General features: G+C 38.5%; 3 protein-coding genes across 3 annotated transcripts; all 3 read left to right on the forward strand.

Moving 5' to 3' along the window:
* Positions 1-1,349: 1,349 nt before the first annotated feature.
* LOC120551370 (complement C1q-like protein 4) lies at positions 1,350-2,642 on the forward strand. Its single transcript, XM_039788783.1, has 3 exons — positions 1,350-1,356; positions 1,952-2,092; positions 2,209-2,642. The coding sequence occupies exons 1-3, from the start codon at positions 1,350-1,352 to the stop codon at positions 2,640-2,642; spliced, it is 582 nt and encodes a 193-aa protein (XP_039644717.1).
* Positions 2,643-4,926: 2,284 nt separating this feature from the next.
* LOC120551377 (complement C1q-like protein 4) lies at positions 4,927-5,988 on the forward strand. Its single transcript, XM_039788796.1, has 3 exons — positions 4,927-4,933; positions 5,249-5,389; positions 5,564-5,988. Exons 1-3 carry the CDS (start codon positions 4,927-4,929, stop codon positions 5,986-5,988), a joined length of 573 nt encoding a protein of 190 aa, XP_039644730.1.
* Positions 5,989-10,505: 4,517 nt separating this feature from the next.
* Positions 10,506-14,509, forward strand: cbln18 (cerebellin 18). Its single transcript, XM_039788807.1, has 7 exons — positions 10,506-10,511; positions 12,768-12,870; positions 13,105-13,281; positions 13,383-13,535; positions 13,664-13,752; positions 13,851-13,931; positions 14,164-14,509. The coding sequence occupies exons 1-7, from the start codon at positions 10,506-10,508 to the stop codon at positions 14,311-14,313; spliced, it is 759 nt and encodes a 252-aa protein (XP_039644741.1). The 3' UTR covers positions 14,314-14,509.
* Positions 14,510-17,256: the final 2,747 nt, after the last annotated feature.

Raw genomic sequence — 17,256 nt, forward strand, 5'->3', positions numbered from 1 at the left:
TCATACTCAATATTATTTTTGACAGAAGCAAGGTTTAATCTATGTTTGAAGCCTTTAAACATTAGAAATTACATTTTAAAATGTTGCATTACTTATGTCACCATTGTCTGACCATTGATCATAATGTCATACAGTCTGAGTAGCCTATCTTTGTTCTTGTAACTGAGAATCTGTCACTGACTGATCTTATGTGATATAAATTGTGATGGAAATGTGTGCTATGTCTGTAAAATCACAACAAATTAAATCAAGATTTTTAAACCAAATAGCATTATGAGGCATTGTGTTTTAATTTCCACAATGGCACACTCAAGAGTAAAAAGACTACTCTATCGTTTTAGTATTTCACTCCAATGACATTGTTGGACTCACGCTGGCCAGATATAAACTTTTTATTCCATGCATTTGTCTTCCTTGTCAAAACCTGGCTCCTCCATTACCCACAATACAACTCAACCACACCAGTTATTTCAAAGATTCAGATTGGGGTGTTATGCTAGTAGTCGTAGCTTCCTCTGGAGCCACAGAAGGCTTTACACAACTTTGTTTCACATATCGTCGGCAGAAACCTTGTATCCCCATATTTTGTCATTTTATTTTTTTCATAAATCAATGCTATTGTGTACCCTTTATGTCTGTCTGTGGGTTTAACATACATTTAAGCAGTGATGAGGCAATTTGTCTGACTTCATCTGAGGTAAATAGCTCAATCAAATGTTTTTAAATTAGCCCATTTTCTGAAAACAATGGTTTTGGACATACAAGGTTTTCACCCTATAGCATTGATGCAATCATTAGACTGGGGACACCATGGAGCTGAGTGTTTAAATTTCCAATTTATGCAAACAAATTTCAGCAAAGACTGGATATTAGCTTATTAAGGGGGGCATATAGAAAAAGATACTTCCTGAGAACTGAACCTTGAGGAATGCCATGCGTGCAACTACAAAAAATTATAATTTTATCTATGCAGCTCGACGAACCATAATGCTTGGCTGCTGATGAGAAAACTGAACTCCTCCGTATACAGTACAGAGCACCCCATCTCAGGGTGAAAGGTGATACCTGGGTGGCATCAACAACAAAGCCGTGGAGGGTGTGTGTCTGCTTGTGTGTGGTTTTTAGAAAATGAGAGCCCCTAGTGATGAAGAAATACATCTCCAGTTATAAAGGCAAATAGGGCGGACAATAAAAAAAAACAAGGAGGAGTGATTACAAAAGAGGAGGAATAAAAATGATAGGTAACAAGGGAGGGGCCCTCGGAAAAATATATATCCACGAATTTTGTCTCATGATCAGTCTACACACCTTCCATCCTTTTGAAGCCATCATCATTTACCAGCGTCAAGATGAGAGGTGAGTCTAGATACAAGTTGCAACTACAGTGGCATAATATTTAGGAGTGAAATTGTCAGAGCTTCACTTCAAAATGTATTTTCAACTGAAAGCTCAGACATAATGGAATTAGTGCAAGTTAGTATAGAATTTTGGGAATAAAGTACAGTGTACTGGAGAATAATTGTGTGACTTGTTGCAATGGATGGTCTTTTATTGAAGCTTACACTTCTGTACTGTATTATAAGAAAAGGACAGACACAGCAGTAGTTCAAAGTCACTTCATTGCCTGAGAAAAGCAATTGCAACTAATGCAAAGGTTTTTCTGGGTTTTATTGGTATGTACATTTTTTTCTTTTTCCCCTTAGCTATTTTATTGCTGTGTCTGCTGCAAGCAGCTTTCGCTCAGTATTCCTGGGACAGAAGTATCTCCTTAACACCGACAACATCCGGAGGTAAGAAATTGTTGAGGAAATAACAATTTTTCTCTTGTCAATACATAGTCAATCAATGTGTCTGCACATATTCTCATCTGCCACCTAATGTATTAATATGTGTGTGTGTGTGTGTGTGTGTGTGTGTGTGTGTGTGTGTGTGTGTATGTGTGTGTGCGCAGTGTGTCTTTCGGATCTGACATCATGTGGCTGCTGTCTGATGCAGAAGCAGGTGGAGAGGATGGAGAGCTTCTTTAACATTACCGTTAACGCAATGAGCAAGGAGATGAAAAAATCAAAAACAGCCCTCAACAATATTAGAGGTAAACACACGCGAGCCACACAAACCAGGAGACAGTTCAGAGCATAATCAAAATATCTTAAAGAACAAAACTTTTAGTCTTCTAGTCCAATAAATTCTTCTTCTCTGCATTTACAGAAAGCCGCAGTGCCTTCTCTGTCGCTCTCAACAACGCCAGACAATTGAGCTGCTTTGGCCCTTTCAGCAACAAAACCGTGGTCATCTACAAAAATGTCTTCATCAATCTGGGTGATAGCTACAATGTGCAGACCGGTATCTTCACTGTTCCACGCTCTGGTGTCTACAGCGTTGCCCTCACTACCTACAGTAAAGCTGTTTCTCCTTTAACCACCTTGGCCGTCTGTGCTGAACTGCAGGTGAACGGCCAGGTGGTGGCAGGAACAAGAGACATAAATAATGAAGACCTAGAGGACAGTGAAACTTTTGTTGTGGCCATCCAACTGAAGGCTGGGGACAAGATGGCTGTCAACCTGCCCATTGGATGTTCCCTCTGCGATGACAGCAGCCACTATAACACATTCACTGGTTTCCTGCTGTATGCTACTGACTAAGTTAGGAAAATATAGCTGCTCTGGGATTTGTACTAACTCTACTGAGGAGGTTTGAGTCTGATATATTCCTGTAGTGCTTTGTAGCCCTTAATTTGAACCTCAACACTGATCAATGTCATACAGTGTGTAGAAAGTATCTGTGGAGAGTATCGTTGTTCTTGTAACTGCAAATCATGTGTGATATGTCTGTAAAATCACAACCAAATAAATCAGAATTTTAAACAAAATAGTACAGTTATGAGGTTGTTTTGTTTTAATTTCCACAATGACACACTGGAGAGTCAAAAGAGAACTTTATTGACTTAGCATTGCAATCATATCACATAATTGAACTCACGGTGGACAGATATAAACGTTAACGGTCAGGTGGTGGTCATGCTGTATTCCTCTGAACCAACTCTTGCAGTTGTTGAGTCTGTTAGATCAAATCTGACAGCCCTTAATCTGCATCTGATCTTTTGTACTATCATCCATCCCACCAATGCTGTCATTCTTATTTTGTTTGTTTTATTCCATCACGATTCACTACTCCTGCTGAGATCATGTCACTTTTTTGTTATTAAACAATAGGTTTGTTGATTTTTCTCTTTTTAGACAAGAAATGTAGAAGAAAAAGTATTACATGAAAAACTACTGCAACAAAACGCTAACATACGTCGAAAACCACATAAAACTAATTTAATAAATACATAAAAAAAGAAACATCTTAAACAAAACTACACAGAGTCGCTGTCGCAGAAATTATCTTTTACAGTGGTCTGATCCAACAGGATAAAACATATTTGGGAAATATTTTAGATGAAATACTGTGTCACAAGCAATCAGTGTCGCGCCACCACCCCCCAACCAGGTTGAGTTCCCCTCATTAGCCAGTATTTCACCCACAGTACTTTGCTCAACAAAATCCAAAAACCTTTGGAAAGTGTCTTTTTTATCCTCAGCAACGTAAGACAACATTTCCTTAAGCCATTGGCCAATAAAAGGCCTGTTCACGCTTGCTATAGGCACATCTATGAGTTTTTGTACATTGTTCTTTATATGAGGATTGGTTGGTTACAACCCCAGGATGAAAACTTTGGGATAGAGAGGTACATTTACTGCCACTATTTGAGATATTACATAGAATACCTCCTTCCAAAAATAAAAACGAATGAAATGATGTTATGTAAATTGTGATAGAAATATGAATTTGAAAAAGCACTGTACCTGAAACCTACTGGTGAAATAAACCAGACTTTTAAACAAACTAGTTGGCATTGTGAGTCAGTTTGTTTCAATTTCCACTAAAGAAACTGAAGATACAAAAGTGAATTCTACATTAGAGATGTTGTTGACAAAGTCATTCTCAACCACATTATGAAACATTTAATTGAAGCCGTTAAGTTACAGTTTTAAATACCCTTACAGTAAGGGTATTTAAAAGTAAGGGCCGTACTCATAGAAACTGAAGATAAATGGATGCCATATTATCCAGACAGATAAAATACAAGCCATAATAATATTAATAATAATTGTGACTGCAATAAGAAACATATTGTTAAATCTTTATCTAAAGATTATAGTCCAACTTTAAATTAAATATGCCGTTGCCTTTTTTGAACATCTCTCATTCTGTACATTATTCTGGGCACACCCCCTATCTGTAATGAAAGCAGTGAAGAAGTGTCAGGATGAAATTAAATGTGAACACATCTATAAATTTCAACCTTTTATAAAGCCATTTTGAACATACTAGTATCATTATTTAACACATGACCTGGTACTCCCAAAAGCATAATCTCGAGCAGATGAGTGCACTCATTACTTTATTACTGAAGCAATTCTTCTTCTTCTCCTTCAACCAGTATATCACATTAGATGAAGTAGTATATCTTCACAGAACGATGGCCTGAGACCATAAAGCTAATTTGTGGCTTTTTCATGTTAAGAAAAAATTATCAGCACATATAATTGTTCATCATGCAGCTCTTCAAACTGTACGCTCATCTGTTGAGGAGACTGCAAAGATAGCTCTTTCCAGATGATAGGTGATACCTGGCCTGTAACAAAGCACACAAAGACCTGCGGGGTGTGTGCGGTTTTAGAAAACATTCCCCCCTTTATACAGTTATAAAGGCAAATAGGGCGGACGATTAAAAACAACAAAAACAAGGAGGAGCGATGAGAGAAGAGGAGGATTAAAACTTAGATGTAACAAGGGAGGGGCCCTGAGAAAAATATATATCCATGACATTTCCTCTACTGATCAGTCGATCACACCCTCCATCCTTCTGAAATCGTCAACATGAGAGGTGAGACTTAATACATTCACAGAGGTAGTAGGCTAATGGGTCAGATATGCAACATTACAGTAACAGGCAACTCATGTGAAGCTCTTTTTGAGTTAAGTGCTACCTGCCTTTGCTCTTTTTTTACCCCCAGCTATTGTACTGATGTGTCTACTGCATGCAGCCATTGCTATTGTACCTACATATCCATGGAATGGAATGGGCAGCCAAACACAGAGTCCATTCCCCAACGCAGGCAGTGGTAAGGAATTGTGGGTGCATAATCAGTGTCAGCATATATTCTTTTCTGCAAGTGTATTTATGTATGTTTGTTTTTAGCCTGTGCGACGGATGAGGGTTCTTGTAGCTGCTGTGTGATGCTTAAAGAGATAAACAGGCTGAGGACATACTTTAACACAACCATGAATAATTTGGAGAAGGAATATTCACAAACAGCGCAAAGTCTCGACAATATCGAAGGTGAGTTACACAAAGCAGAAAAGAGTGCAAATTATAGAAGCATCTGAAAGAACAAAACACACACACACACACACACACACACACACACAAACACACTCACATACTTTAGACTTGTCTTTATGTTAATGACACCACAATAACTACCGTTTTAACGTCTTCCCTTTGCATCTCCAGCCAGCTACACTGCCGTCTCTGTTGCTCTATTCAATGAGTTTAAGTGTCTCGGCTCCTACCCAATCAACACCCTTGTCATCTACAAACATGTCTTCATCAATCTGGGTAATGGCTACAGTGTGGACACTGGTATCTTCACTGTTCCACGCTCTGGTGTCTACAGCCTCGCCCTCACTGTCTACAGTGACTCTGGTTCTCCTGGTAGCAAGTTGGACGCCTGCGCTGGTCTGCTGCTGAACGGCCAATTGGTGGCAGCAACCAGAGAAATAAATATGGAAGACCAAGAGGACAGCGCCACTATTGTTGTTGCCCTCCACCTGACAGCTGGGGACAAGGTGGCGGTGAACCTGCCCATTGGATGTTTCCTTTGCGATGACAGCAGCCACTATAACACTTTCAGTGCTTTTCTGCTTTATCCTGAATAAGTTAGGGAGGCATAGTGCACTGTTTATTATACCAACTCTTGCCCTATACTAACAAGTTTAGAGTCTGCCTGAAGCCCTCATCTCAATTTGCTCTTTTTGAGGGAAGACAGTTCTATTAGTCCATCACATCTGGATTCAACCTATGCAATTTGAATATCTTTCTTCTGCAACAGCTTATTTGTTTCTTGCTAAAATTATGTCTTGTAATGATTTGCCAAGAGTTACACCCATGCACCTGTAAAATGACAAGCAAATAAATCAGGATTTTAAACAAAGCAGTTGGCATTATAGTTGATTTTGTTTCATGTGATGTGTGATTAGTGTCTATTCTTGCCATTTTGGATGGAACTGACCTATTTTTGATATGAAATTTTAACTTTAATTAATAACACATTATATAAATACATTTAAATAAAGCCAATTATTCACAGTTTTGGTGTGAGCCTTGCTTACAGCATCACAAGGTGAAATTAAAATGAAAGCCATATCACCAGCCAGCTGAAGTAGATTCCGTAATAAGTGTAGATTACAATATGATACAGTACAATTAAGATCTTTGTTCACTTTTAGTTATAATTTTAAGGCCAGAGGGAGCTGTGCAGAATCTGATTAATTGCCCCAAGTGATGTCACTTGAGTCAGCATAAACTGGGATTGAAGACTACAAGTTTAAAAATGAAATTTTGGGGTGTGGAGTTAGAAAGAAGTGAGCTATGAGTGTGTGTATGTGTGTGTGTGTGTGTGTGTGTGTGTGTGTGTGTGTGTGTGTGTGTGTGTGTGTGTGTGTGTGTGTGTGTGTGTGAAGCCCCTACAAACAAAAACAGGTGTGCAGATGTTTACGTATACAGATATAAAGGCAAAAAGGGTGGACTGCAGGGGAAACAGGGTGGAGCTACAGAATATAATTAATGGTATATATATATATATATATATTGAACAAAATTTCACCCTTCTCATTCAATGCGTTTCCTTTTTATTTTCAAGACTATTTACATTGTAGATTCTCACTGAAGGCATCAAAACTATGAATGAACACATATGGAATTATGTACTTAACAAAAAAGTGTGAAGTAACTGAAAACATGTCTTATATTTTAGATTCTTCAAAGTAGCCACCCTTTGCTTTTTTATTATAAGGGAAAAAAATTCCACTAATTAATCCTGACAAAGCACACCTGTGAAGTGAAAACCATTTCAGGTGACTACCTCATGAAGCTCATTGAGAGAACACCAAGGGTTTGCAGCACTATCAAAAAAAGCAAAGGGTGGCTACTTTGAAGAATCTAAAATATAAGACATGTTTTCAGTTATTTCACACTTTTTTGTTAAGTACATAATTCCATATGTGTTCATTCATAGTTTTGATGCCTTCAGTGATAATCTACAATAGTCATGAAAATAAAGAAACACATTGAATGAGAAGGTGTGTCCAAACATTTGGCCTGTACTGTATATATATACAGTTTATAGGTGTTACTATTAGACCTCTCAAGTTCAAATTTGTTGTCATGTTCATTTAAAAGTACAAAGTACAGAGATAATGCAATTAAATGTGTTTTTTTTAAATTGAAATTGCGGGTATCCCCTCAAATAATGAGGAATTTCTACTCCTGCATCATTGAGAGCGTCCTGACGGGGAACATTACTGCCTGGTAAGAAAACAGCACAGAACAGGACTTCATGGCCCTGCAGAGAGTGGTTTGTTTGGCCTAACATACAATAGGTGGTGCCTCGTCTACATCCTCAATGTTCCATTTCTGGGATTGCTCCGGTGCCGCAGGAAATTCCACCGGATGCATGTCTTTTCGCCAGACAGCTAGCTAGACTATCTGTCCAATCTGAGTTTTCTCTCGCACAACTAGAACAACTTTTGAACGTACATATTCCACCAAAACAAGTTCCTTCCCGAGGCTATTTTGCAGCTTAGCGCCATCCATGACGATTGGTTTAAAGAAATGCCAATAAACCAGAGCTTGTTACCTCCATTCCCGGAATGCTGCGGGGACTAGCCAGACCCTCCTCCGCAGCGGTGGAGGAAGTTCCACCTTTAAAGATCCAAACCACCTGGTTGATAGCCTTCTCCCCCTGTTGAATGTATTGTACTGCATGGAACTTCCACTCAGGAATAAGAGTTAGTAGTATTTGCTCGCTGCCCAGATTCCATCATCACCCCATCTGGGTCTCCATCATGGTACAACGATAAATGTAGATAAACATGAACATTAAATCAACCATACACAACTAAAATCCAGTTAACATAAATGCACACCCAACAAATTAACAGAACATTATTAAAACACACGTTTACTAGGACAGAAACCGTTCAAAAATATTCTTTCCCATGAGCCTTTGTGAAGAACAGATTCAAATTACCCCGCCCCTCCCATACAGAAAACATCTGTAGTTATCTCGGCTTACTGTAATATGATTTGTGCACTGCATACTTAAGATGATTATTACAAACAACTAATGTGATTTAGTAATGAATATGTTTTTTAACAAAACATGAAAGAATTAAGGTGTGACCACTAAAATTTTTTTTAATTACAACTAAATCTGGCTTTACAGTGATAGCATCCTAAATGAGGACACTGACTAAGAATGCCCCCCCCCCACCCCCATCATACACACATTCAATTTTATGATGAATTATGCACAAGTTGAAGGAGTTGATGGGTAATGATTGATTGATTGATTGATTGTTATAGAACAATATTATGTTTGCTGTTATCACAATGCTTTATTTTTGTGCAAGCCCAGTTTGTGGCAAAGGGAAGGGTTATCACTTCAATACTTATATACTACATGATAGAAAGAAGTGGCAGGAGTATCCTTTCAACCACCGGTGCTCATGGAAGGGAATTCAATTCACACAAAGGAAGGAGAATTATGACCAAGAAAGTCGTAAAAAATCATGTCCAGGGACTCAAGGTTGGTAACAAAAAGTGATAAAAAGGCCTTTAATAAATAGGGCAAGACATTAAAAATACACCAACGCATGTTGGCTTGAGCCTTCCTCAGGGTGTAGTGACACAAAGGGAACATCAAAGTGAGATGAGAGAATGACAAAACACCACAAACCCAATACACAACACATGGTACAAAATGCAGCACTTAGGCCACCATATCAATCAAGCAAAATACAGAATCCAACCGACAAACAATGGCAACATCTTCTTCAGTGTTTTTAGAAACATATAAAGAGGATGGATGAATTACAAAAAACAAAAACAGCTTATCAAGAGGATTGAATTACAAAAAATATACTACATATTGAGCTTTGATAAGGTCAGAAAAAAGTGAAAGGAAATAATGAATTTAATATATTTTGCAATTGTTATCACTTCTTTTACACATACAGCAGTGGGTTCTGTAGGAGCAGACAATGAGGAAACAAGGGATGTTCCTTGTAGGAAAAGCTCAAATCTTATTTTTTATTTATCTCTAACTTGTTGGGTATTTTCCTGATTGGCTTCATCACAGGGGAATTTACTCTGGCACATTTTCCCCTACATATCAAACAATCTCAGAAATATGACCACTTACTATTATGTAGTAATTCAAAGCTCTGGTTTGAAATCACATCTGAGGTCAGGGACACAGCTTGCTATCTTGTGAATCATCTCAAGGACTGGAGGTCTGTTATGAAGATATGTGTGCAAAGCAGATATAAAACACCTGATACACCCTGGCCTCCATCTAGCAGATAAAACCATGTGAAGAACCAGGTCAGTTGACTTGGGACTCAACACACGCACGTGGCTATAATTAAAAACACACACAAACAATGCACTGTCCCTGGAGCTAAGACAACTTTAAAGGTAACTGTCAACACAGGTAACACCTTGTTATGTAATAGGACTAGAGGAACAGTAAGGATAGTAACATGACTGTGCAACTTCACGTTACAAACAAGCAGTGATGAATGACAGCTGGTGCAGTTGCACACACAGCTGACCTTAAGTTCTGTAAATATATAGACAGTGACACATGTAAGGGAACCTCTAGTACTCCTATAGAGACTCACTAGTAAGTTTGTTCTTCATCACATAACATTACTCACGCAGAATTACGATGTGAGCAAGCTATTTCAAGTAAACATATGATTTACCTATAGATATGATTTCTATAAGCCAACATGGATAAGGAAGTCCTTTAACTGCTCAGAAGAAAGTTGAAATTTGAGCATCTACAAGTCTACAAGTAATTGAATGATTTTGAAAATGATTGATTTCATATTATGTTACTTCTTAATTGACAGATTAGTTTCATGCCTATGGGAATTTCAATAGTTTAGCAGTTATTTGTCAATAAATCAAAGTACTAGACAAATAAAAATGTTGACTCAATAACGCTAGATAGAAGGGAATCACCAATATTATTACAATTTACCCTAAGGGGAGCGCATGTCTGTAGCAAATCCCCCGGCAGTCCATCTAATAGTGGTCGAGAAATTTCACTAAAAAACAAATATGTCAACCTCATGGTGCAGCTAGAGGAAAAGTTGCTCTGGGTACCATGGACGTCAGTACAACTGACATGGCAATCCATTTAAATAGTTGAGATATTTCGGTCTGGACAAAATTGGTCTACTAACCGATATTGCTATGGCTGACAACGTGTCACTGTGCACAAAACTAAATGTTTAAGAACCCATAAATACCACCACACTCTTTGGTTAACATTGTCTAATTTTCCATCCAATCCATTTCTCAATTTTATACTGCTGTGGGTTTACAGCTGTGCTTCATTTGGTCCATAATAAAAGTAAAAAGAGCCTCCATTGCCAAACCTCTCGCAAATAAAAGCCATCATGATTTCTCTTCTTTAAACAGGAACATACCGTAGAAGGCCTTTAAGAATATTTACCGGCAGCTCTACCGTCAGCTAATGAATGAATGTAAAACGACCAAAGCTCCATTGGCCAAATCTTTATATGAGTATTACTGTAAGGTGGATCCCAGCTTCTTTGTTTGCAGACAATACAACACATTTTGCTTGGATTTATGTAAGAAAATGACTTTCTTTGAATCTGTCAAAAACCACATAAAAGAAGGCAATACCTAGCAGATCCTGTTAATGGCTTTGTGACTTATTATTGAATAAATATTGGCCCACAACACAAGATCATTTAATTTAATATGGAGCCCACTTTGGCCAAGTAACTATCACATAATCTCAAACACAACAAACCACCATCAATCCATCTGGGATTCCAACAACTTATGACGGCAAAGTAGTTATTATAACACACAGTATCGCTGCTCTCTTCCTTCTATCTCAGCATGAGAACCAGGTGAATCTGTATAGTGTTCTCGGATATAGGCCTTTATCGATGGACGGATAACACAATCAGCTTCTTTTGTCATCTCCTCTGTAGGCCATTATATCCTCAGAGACCACAATGGTATCTGAGCAGCTGGTGTCCTCTAGGAGGGTGGCAATCAGACACTGCTGTCCTAATAAGAGGTATTATGGTCCCAACAATAGGGTGCTGAAAGGTGCAACAAGATCAATTATTGTTTTTTTCACACTAAAGGAAAACCATTTAGTGTAGGCCTACTGTGTTACCAGTGTGTGTGTGTGTGTGTGTGTGTGTGTGTGTGTGTGTGTGTGTGTGTGTGTGTGTGTGTGTGTGTGTGTGTGAGGAGGCGTCATTTACCTCCTCGAGGGGGAGGATCACCTGAAGCGCATCAATAAGAAGCTCAAACCATCCGCTGCTTAAAACGCTTGCTCTCAGTCGACAAACTCACAAGAACTTGACATACATACTTTCAGACCAAGGAGAGGGAGGAAGAAAAAACAGTAAGTTTATGTTTACAATTATATCATTTAAAAAAACAATCAAAAATTGGTCTCTCTGGTTGTCGACCAACAATCATTATACTCAATAATTAGCTAAAATGTGTTTGCTATTTATTGGGTATAATGATTGAGTGGTAAGGTTTTTGACACAAAAGCAGGTTTGACAGAATAGGTTATGACACATGGAGTTTCAAGGTCATTTTTTAAATGTAATGAGTTATTATTAGTATACCTTAAAGCAAATTCATGGATTAAGCACCTGAATTGACTAGTCAGTTGTAAACAATATGCTATACTTCCTGTCACTTTTGATTGTTTGAATGATTTTACCTTTACAACAATTACTTATTATTTCATGTAATAACTTAAGCCACAGGGAGAGAAGTCTGACCACTGGTTGGCAGAAAGAAAACTAATGTGTTTAAAAAAAAAGTTGAGGCTAACATTAGCAAGTGAACATTAGCCATGTTTGGCTAATTACTTTAAGTTTCCCTGTAGCTAAGCACTGATTTGGTTATTTGCAGGTCAAATGTGCTTTAGAACATGGCTAATTTGTATGGAAAGTGTCATCTAGGTTACACACATTATTATCCCATCAGCATTTAAATGAATATAACATGATTTCAATGTGAAGAAGGTTCTTACTAGTTCCACGTTGAAATCATAGATTTTACCTTGATTTGATGACGAGATGATTGTTAATGCAGATTTAAATGGATTTATTCTGATATCGGGATACAGGCAGCATGTCTACAAAACAAAACAAAAATAAAAAATAGTAAGTAGTCCAACAAGTGATATTCACGGATGTGCAATTACTAATTTGAATTCAGAAACTGTAGAGTCAAATGTAATTGCATTACATGTAAATCAAATTGTGACACTGCTCTGAGCATTTAGCCTCTCTGGTCTGGGTGCACACAATCCACGACTCATCCAATACTGAATACATTTTCTTTTCTTTTTTTTCTTCAGATGGTTGTATTACCAGTTTTGTTCCTGTTGGGGTCGCTGTTTCCCTGTGGTTGTGTGGAGGCCCAGTCCACCAGCGCCAGTGAATTACTGAAACAGGCTGCACGTAAGCCACACAAACCGCCATATTTAATTCCTTTAATCTGGCACTCAACCAAACAGTACACACAGCACACGCCATATTCATAGCTGTCAGCTGTTGAATACTTAGTTTGCAACCAAAATATGTGGGTTTCTTACTCAAGTGACCGTCCTGCTTCAAACTGACACCGCTGACCTCCTTGTCGAACTTGTCACCTCTTCTTTTCCTCTCTCTCTCCATTCCTCCATCCTATTCCAGTCCAATGGAATGGACCTGTGACCTGTGACAAATGGGACTGCAATTGTGCCTTCAAAGAGCGTGGCTGCTGCTGTGCAGCCAAAGATATGTTCCAATTAGAAGAGGACACCTTCATGAGGATGAAACATGTGTGGCAGGGTATCAGCACACTGAATCACAGAGTCCAAGAGCTCACAGGTGAACACACATACACTGATGGAAGGTACAGTAGATTTATACCAACATATCTGGACTCTTTGTTGTTCAGTGCAATAAATCTCTCATTCTCTTTTTCATAGATGGTGTCCGTGTTGCCTTCAAAGCCACCATGAATCCAAATAATACCACTCCTGGTTCTACTGAATATTGCTTTGGTCCTTTTAATATTAACGTGCCAATCCCCTACTCTGTCGTCACTCTTAACCATGACAATGCATATAACCCTTCCTTGGGTAGGAAACACACAGATATACACACATAAGAAGCAAACTCAAATGACTTTACCCACCATTGTAAAATGAAAGCCTCATGTAAAGCATGCATCCCTGCAGTTCCACTTACTCTTCTCCTCCCTCTCTAGGTATCTTCACTGCCCGTTCTGCCGGCGTTTATGTCTTTTCCTTCACAGTCTACTCATATATAATAGAGTATGGGCGCCTCTACCATAAAGTAAACCAACTAGATAAACTTAACAAATTCTGCTGGTTTACCCACATAGCAACAGCAAGTCATTTGTAACTTCATTTTGTGTTTTGTGGTATCTGTAGGTCCAGCTGATGAAGAATGGGAACCTCATTGCCAGCGTGTGGGAAGACAATCGTGAAGATAGTGAAGACAATGCCAATCAGGTAAAAAGTTTGTTTGTATGTAAGATTGTTTTAACAAGAGCAAAGTGACATGATTGCACAAATGGAGATTACATGTTGCAATTTACAAATCAAATTCTAAATTGTGTGTGTGTATGTGTGTGTGGGGGGAGGGGGTACAAAATGACCTTGAAACTCCATGTGTCATAACCTATTCTGTCAAACCTGCTTTTGTGTCACAAAACATGACACTGGTTACTGTATATACTTTCAGGTGGTGGTACTGCAGCTGCAGAAAGGTGATCAGGTCTACGTTGAGCTGGTATCTGGAAGGAAACTCTGCAAATACCTGGAGTATAATATCTTCACTGGTTACATACTGTACCCCCAACCATCCCCCTACATTGTTGACTTTGACTTCTAAACTTTTAGACTCCACAGGACCTTAAATAAATACATTTCACCTCGCTCAACTGAGATCCTGATTCATGAAAACAAACTAATGTTCTTCAGCACCAGAAGTAGGTTTTTGACCCGTCATGAGACAAGCCCCATAGTTTAACCCCTGCAGTAGAGATAAACAAGATAAGTCGTATACACACATAGACTGGTGCATGTGCATGCAGGAATTTATGATCAAACACAAAGAGGTGCAGACTTAAACTTTTGCATAGCAATAAAAACAGAAATTATCATGTTTGGAAATATATGCATCATTAAAAATATATGAGCATGCATGTGAATAAACTGCCACAACTACAGTAACAGTCTGTGTACAGAGAAAGTGTGACATTGTTTTGATTTGGAAATAACAAAAGTTTATTTGGCAGGTGATGTACCTTATTCTTTTATTTGGTATGTAAAAATTTAACTCCCCACACCCACCCACCACCACACATACACAAACACACACACACACACACACACACACACACACACACACACACACACACACACACACACACACACACACACACACACACACACACACACACACACACACACACACATACAGACTTACACTTAGACCATGAATGGAAATAGGTAGCAGTGAAAGACATTAATATAATTTCGGAATGATAACAATTGGGTCACAACGCTGCCCCTGCTAGCATTTGGCCTATGACAATATTTTATAACACTGGAAACAAATGCCTTTCATGGAAGCTTATTACAAATGAATATAAACCCCAGCCTGACTACTGGAAGTAAATTAATTCAGTTGAATAAACACATGATGTAGGAGCAGCTTACACACATTCTGCACACACACACAATGATAGTTAGACAGGCCAATCATTCCTGTAAAAAGCTTCGATGAGGCGATGTGGGTCAGTGTTGTTACTTTATGGGAATAGTTTGATATTTTGGTAAATATAAGATTCTAAGGTCATTGACTTAGTTCACCAGCATAACACACTAGTATAGGTACTGCTTTCCAGAGCAGGGAGTCCTGGGTCATAAACCAAAGTATTAGACTAACTTTACTGTAATTTAGTGTTAATAATCGCAGAAGAAAAGTCACAGAAGGGATCACCAAAAACATTACAATTCATCTTGAAGGGGACATGAATGTCTACATGCAATTTGATAGCAAACATATCTAATGGTTGATTAGATACTTTTGGGACCAAAGTGACTTAAATATCAATACTTCAGCATAACATTGCAAGCCAAAGACTTGCATTCCTACTTTTACTTCAGTAGAAGTAGCCTACAAGAGTATTATCACCATAATAGCTCATTTGACCACTTCATATAGCCTACTGTAGTTGAATCTGTAATAGTGCATTATGTAACTATAACTGTAGCTGTTTAAATTTGTACTTTTAAATTACATTCATTTCACTGATGCTTTTATCCAAAGCGACTTAATAAGTGCATTCAACCATGAAGATACCACCCGAAAATTGCAATAATCATGAGAGTATATACTGTACGCAAAACTGCTTCGAGTGGAATATTTTAGAAACAAGAGATAAATAAAGGTATTTTTTGTTTATTTTTTCATATTTTCATGGGCCAAGATGCAGTCTGAAAAGATGAGTTTTCAGTCTGCGACAGAAGAAACAAAATTAGTAAAAAATAAATTAGTTAAATAAAAAATGCATAAACCAACTACATAGTATGAAAACACTTAAGTAGAACACAGCCATGTCATTCTAAAGGTAGCGAGTGGAGCAAGTACAGCCCAGGGATGCAATGATGCAAATGCTGAAAAACAGGACATGGGTAAAACAGGTAATACTTAGATTAAAAACACAGATGAGGTTCTACTTGAATCTGAATGAGGTCAATCACAAAGCTGCTGATGCACAGCAGGGTTGGGTAAAAAGTTACTTTAAGTCACTGTGTACTAAAGCAAGACCACAATCTTTCCCTTATCATAACCAAGTGTTGAAAGAGAGGGGGTTGAAATACATATAATGTGTATTGTATTCCACTTAATTTATATATTTAATTTGCTTTTATTTAGGCAATTAGGAAAGATAAGACCAAAAAGATTAAAAAAATGCTGTTTTCTTATGCTCACAAGATAACATTTTGTGATATTGGCCAGGTAGTGTTCTTGATATAAAGAAATTCTGCTTTGATCAGGCAAAAGGCCATCAATACAGACTAGTTGTTGTGGTGAAAAGAAAAGAAAATGTCTCATTAAGATATCTAATTAAGACATCGGATTTGTTGCTCTGTTGTCTATGAAGCCCACAAAATTTGTGTGTAAAAGTGGATACATATGAGCGTCTCATCCTGAGTGTGATCTGTCTTCAACATTCCACTGAGGGAGTGAAGCCAACTGCAGTTATGAGCACATGTTCAACACCTCTTATATTCAAACAGGAACTCTGCCAAAAGGTGATGAAATGGAAGTGATAGAAATGTCATGATGGTGGTGGAGGTATACACACACATAGCTACTGAAGAGGACCCAGGACTTACATGGAGTTCTCTGCCTGAATGATGACTCTGTTACTCCTGCTCACTCCCACCTCTTCTCTCCTCTCTCTCTGCTCCCTTCCTTCTTCCTCTCCTTCTTCCACTACTCACCTCCTTATTCCTCTCCTCTCTTTCTTCCTCTCCTCACCTCCTTCCTTCTCTCCTCCCCTCCTTCTTCCTCTTCTCATTCCTCTTCTCTCTTTCTCCCTCTCCTCTCCTCCCTTTTCCTTTCCTCTTTTGCTTCATCTCCTCTCCCTCTCTTCTCCCCCTTCTTCCTCTCGTCCCCTACCCCTCTCCTCTCTTTTTTCCTCTCCTCTCCTCCTGAATCCAATGCTCTTTTTCTTCATCTCTTCTCCCACTCCTGCTTCTTCCTCTCCTCCCTTCCCCCTCTCCCTCTTCTTCCTCTCCTCCCGATCCCCTCTCCTCTCCT

The sequence above is a fragment of the Perca fluviatilis genome, chromosome 2, assembly GCF_010015445.1.
Source record: "Perca fluviatilis chromosome 2, GENO_Pfluv_1.0, whole genome shotgun sequence".
In the NCBI taxonomy this organism is placed as follows: domain Eukaryota; kingdom Metazoa; phylum Chordata; class Actinopteri; order Perciformes; family Percidae; genus Perca; species Perca fluviatilis.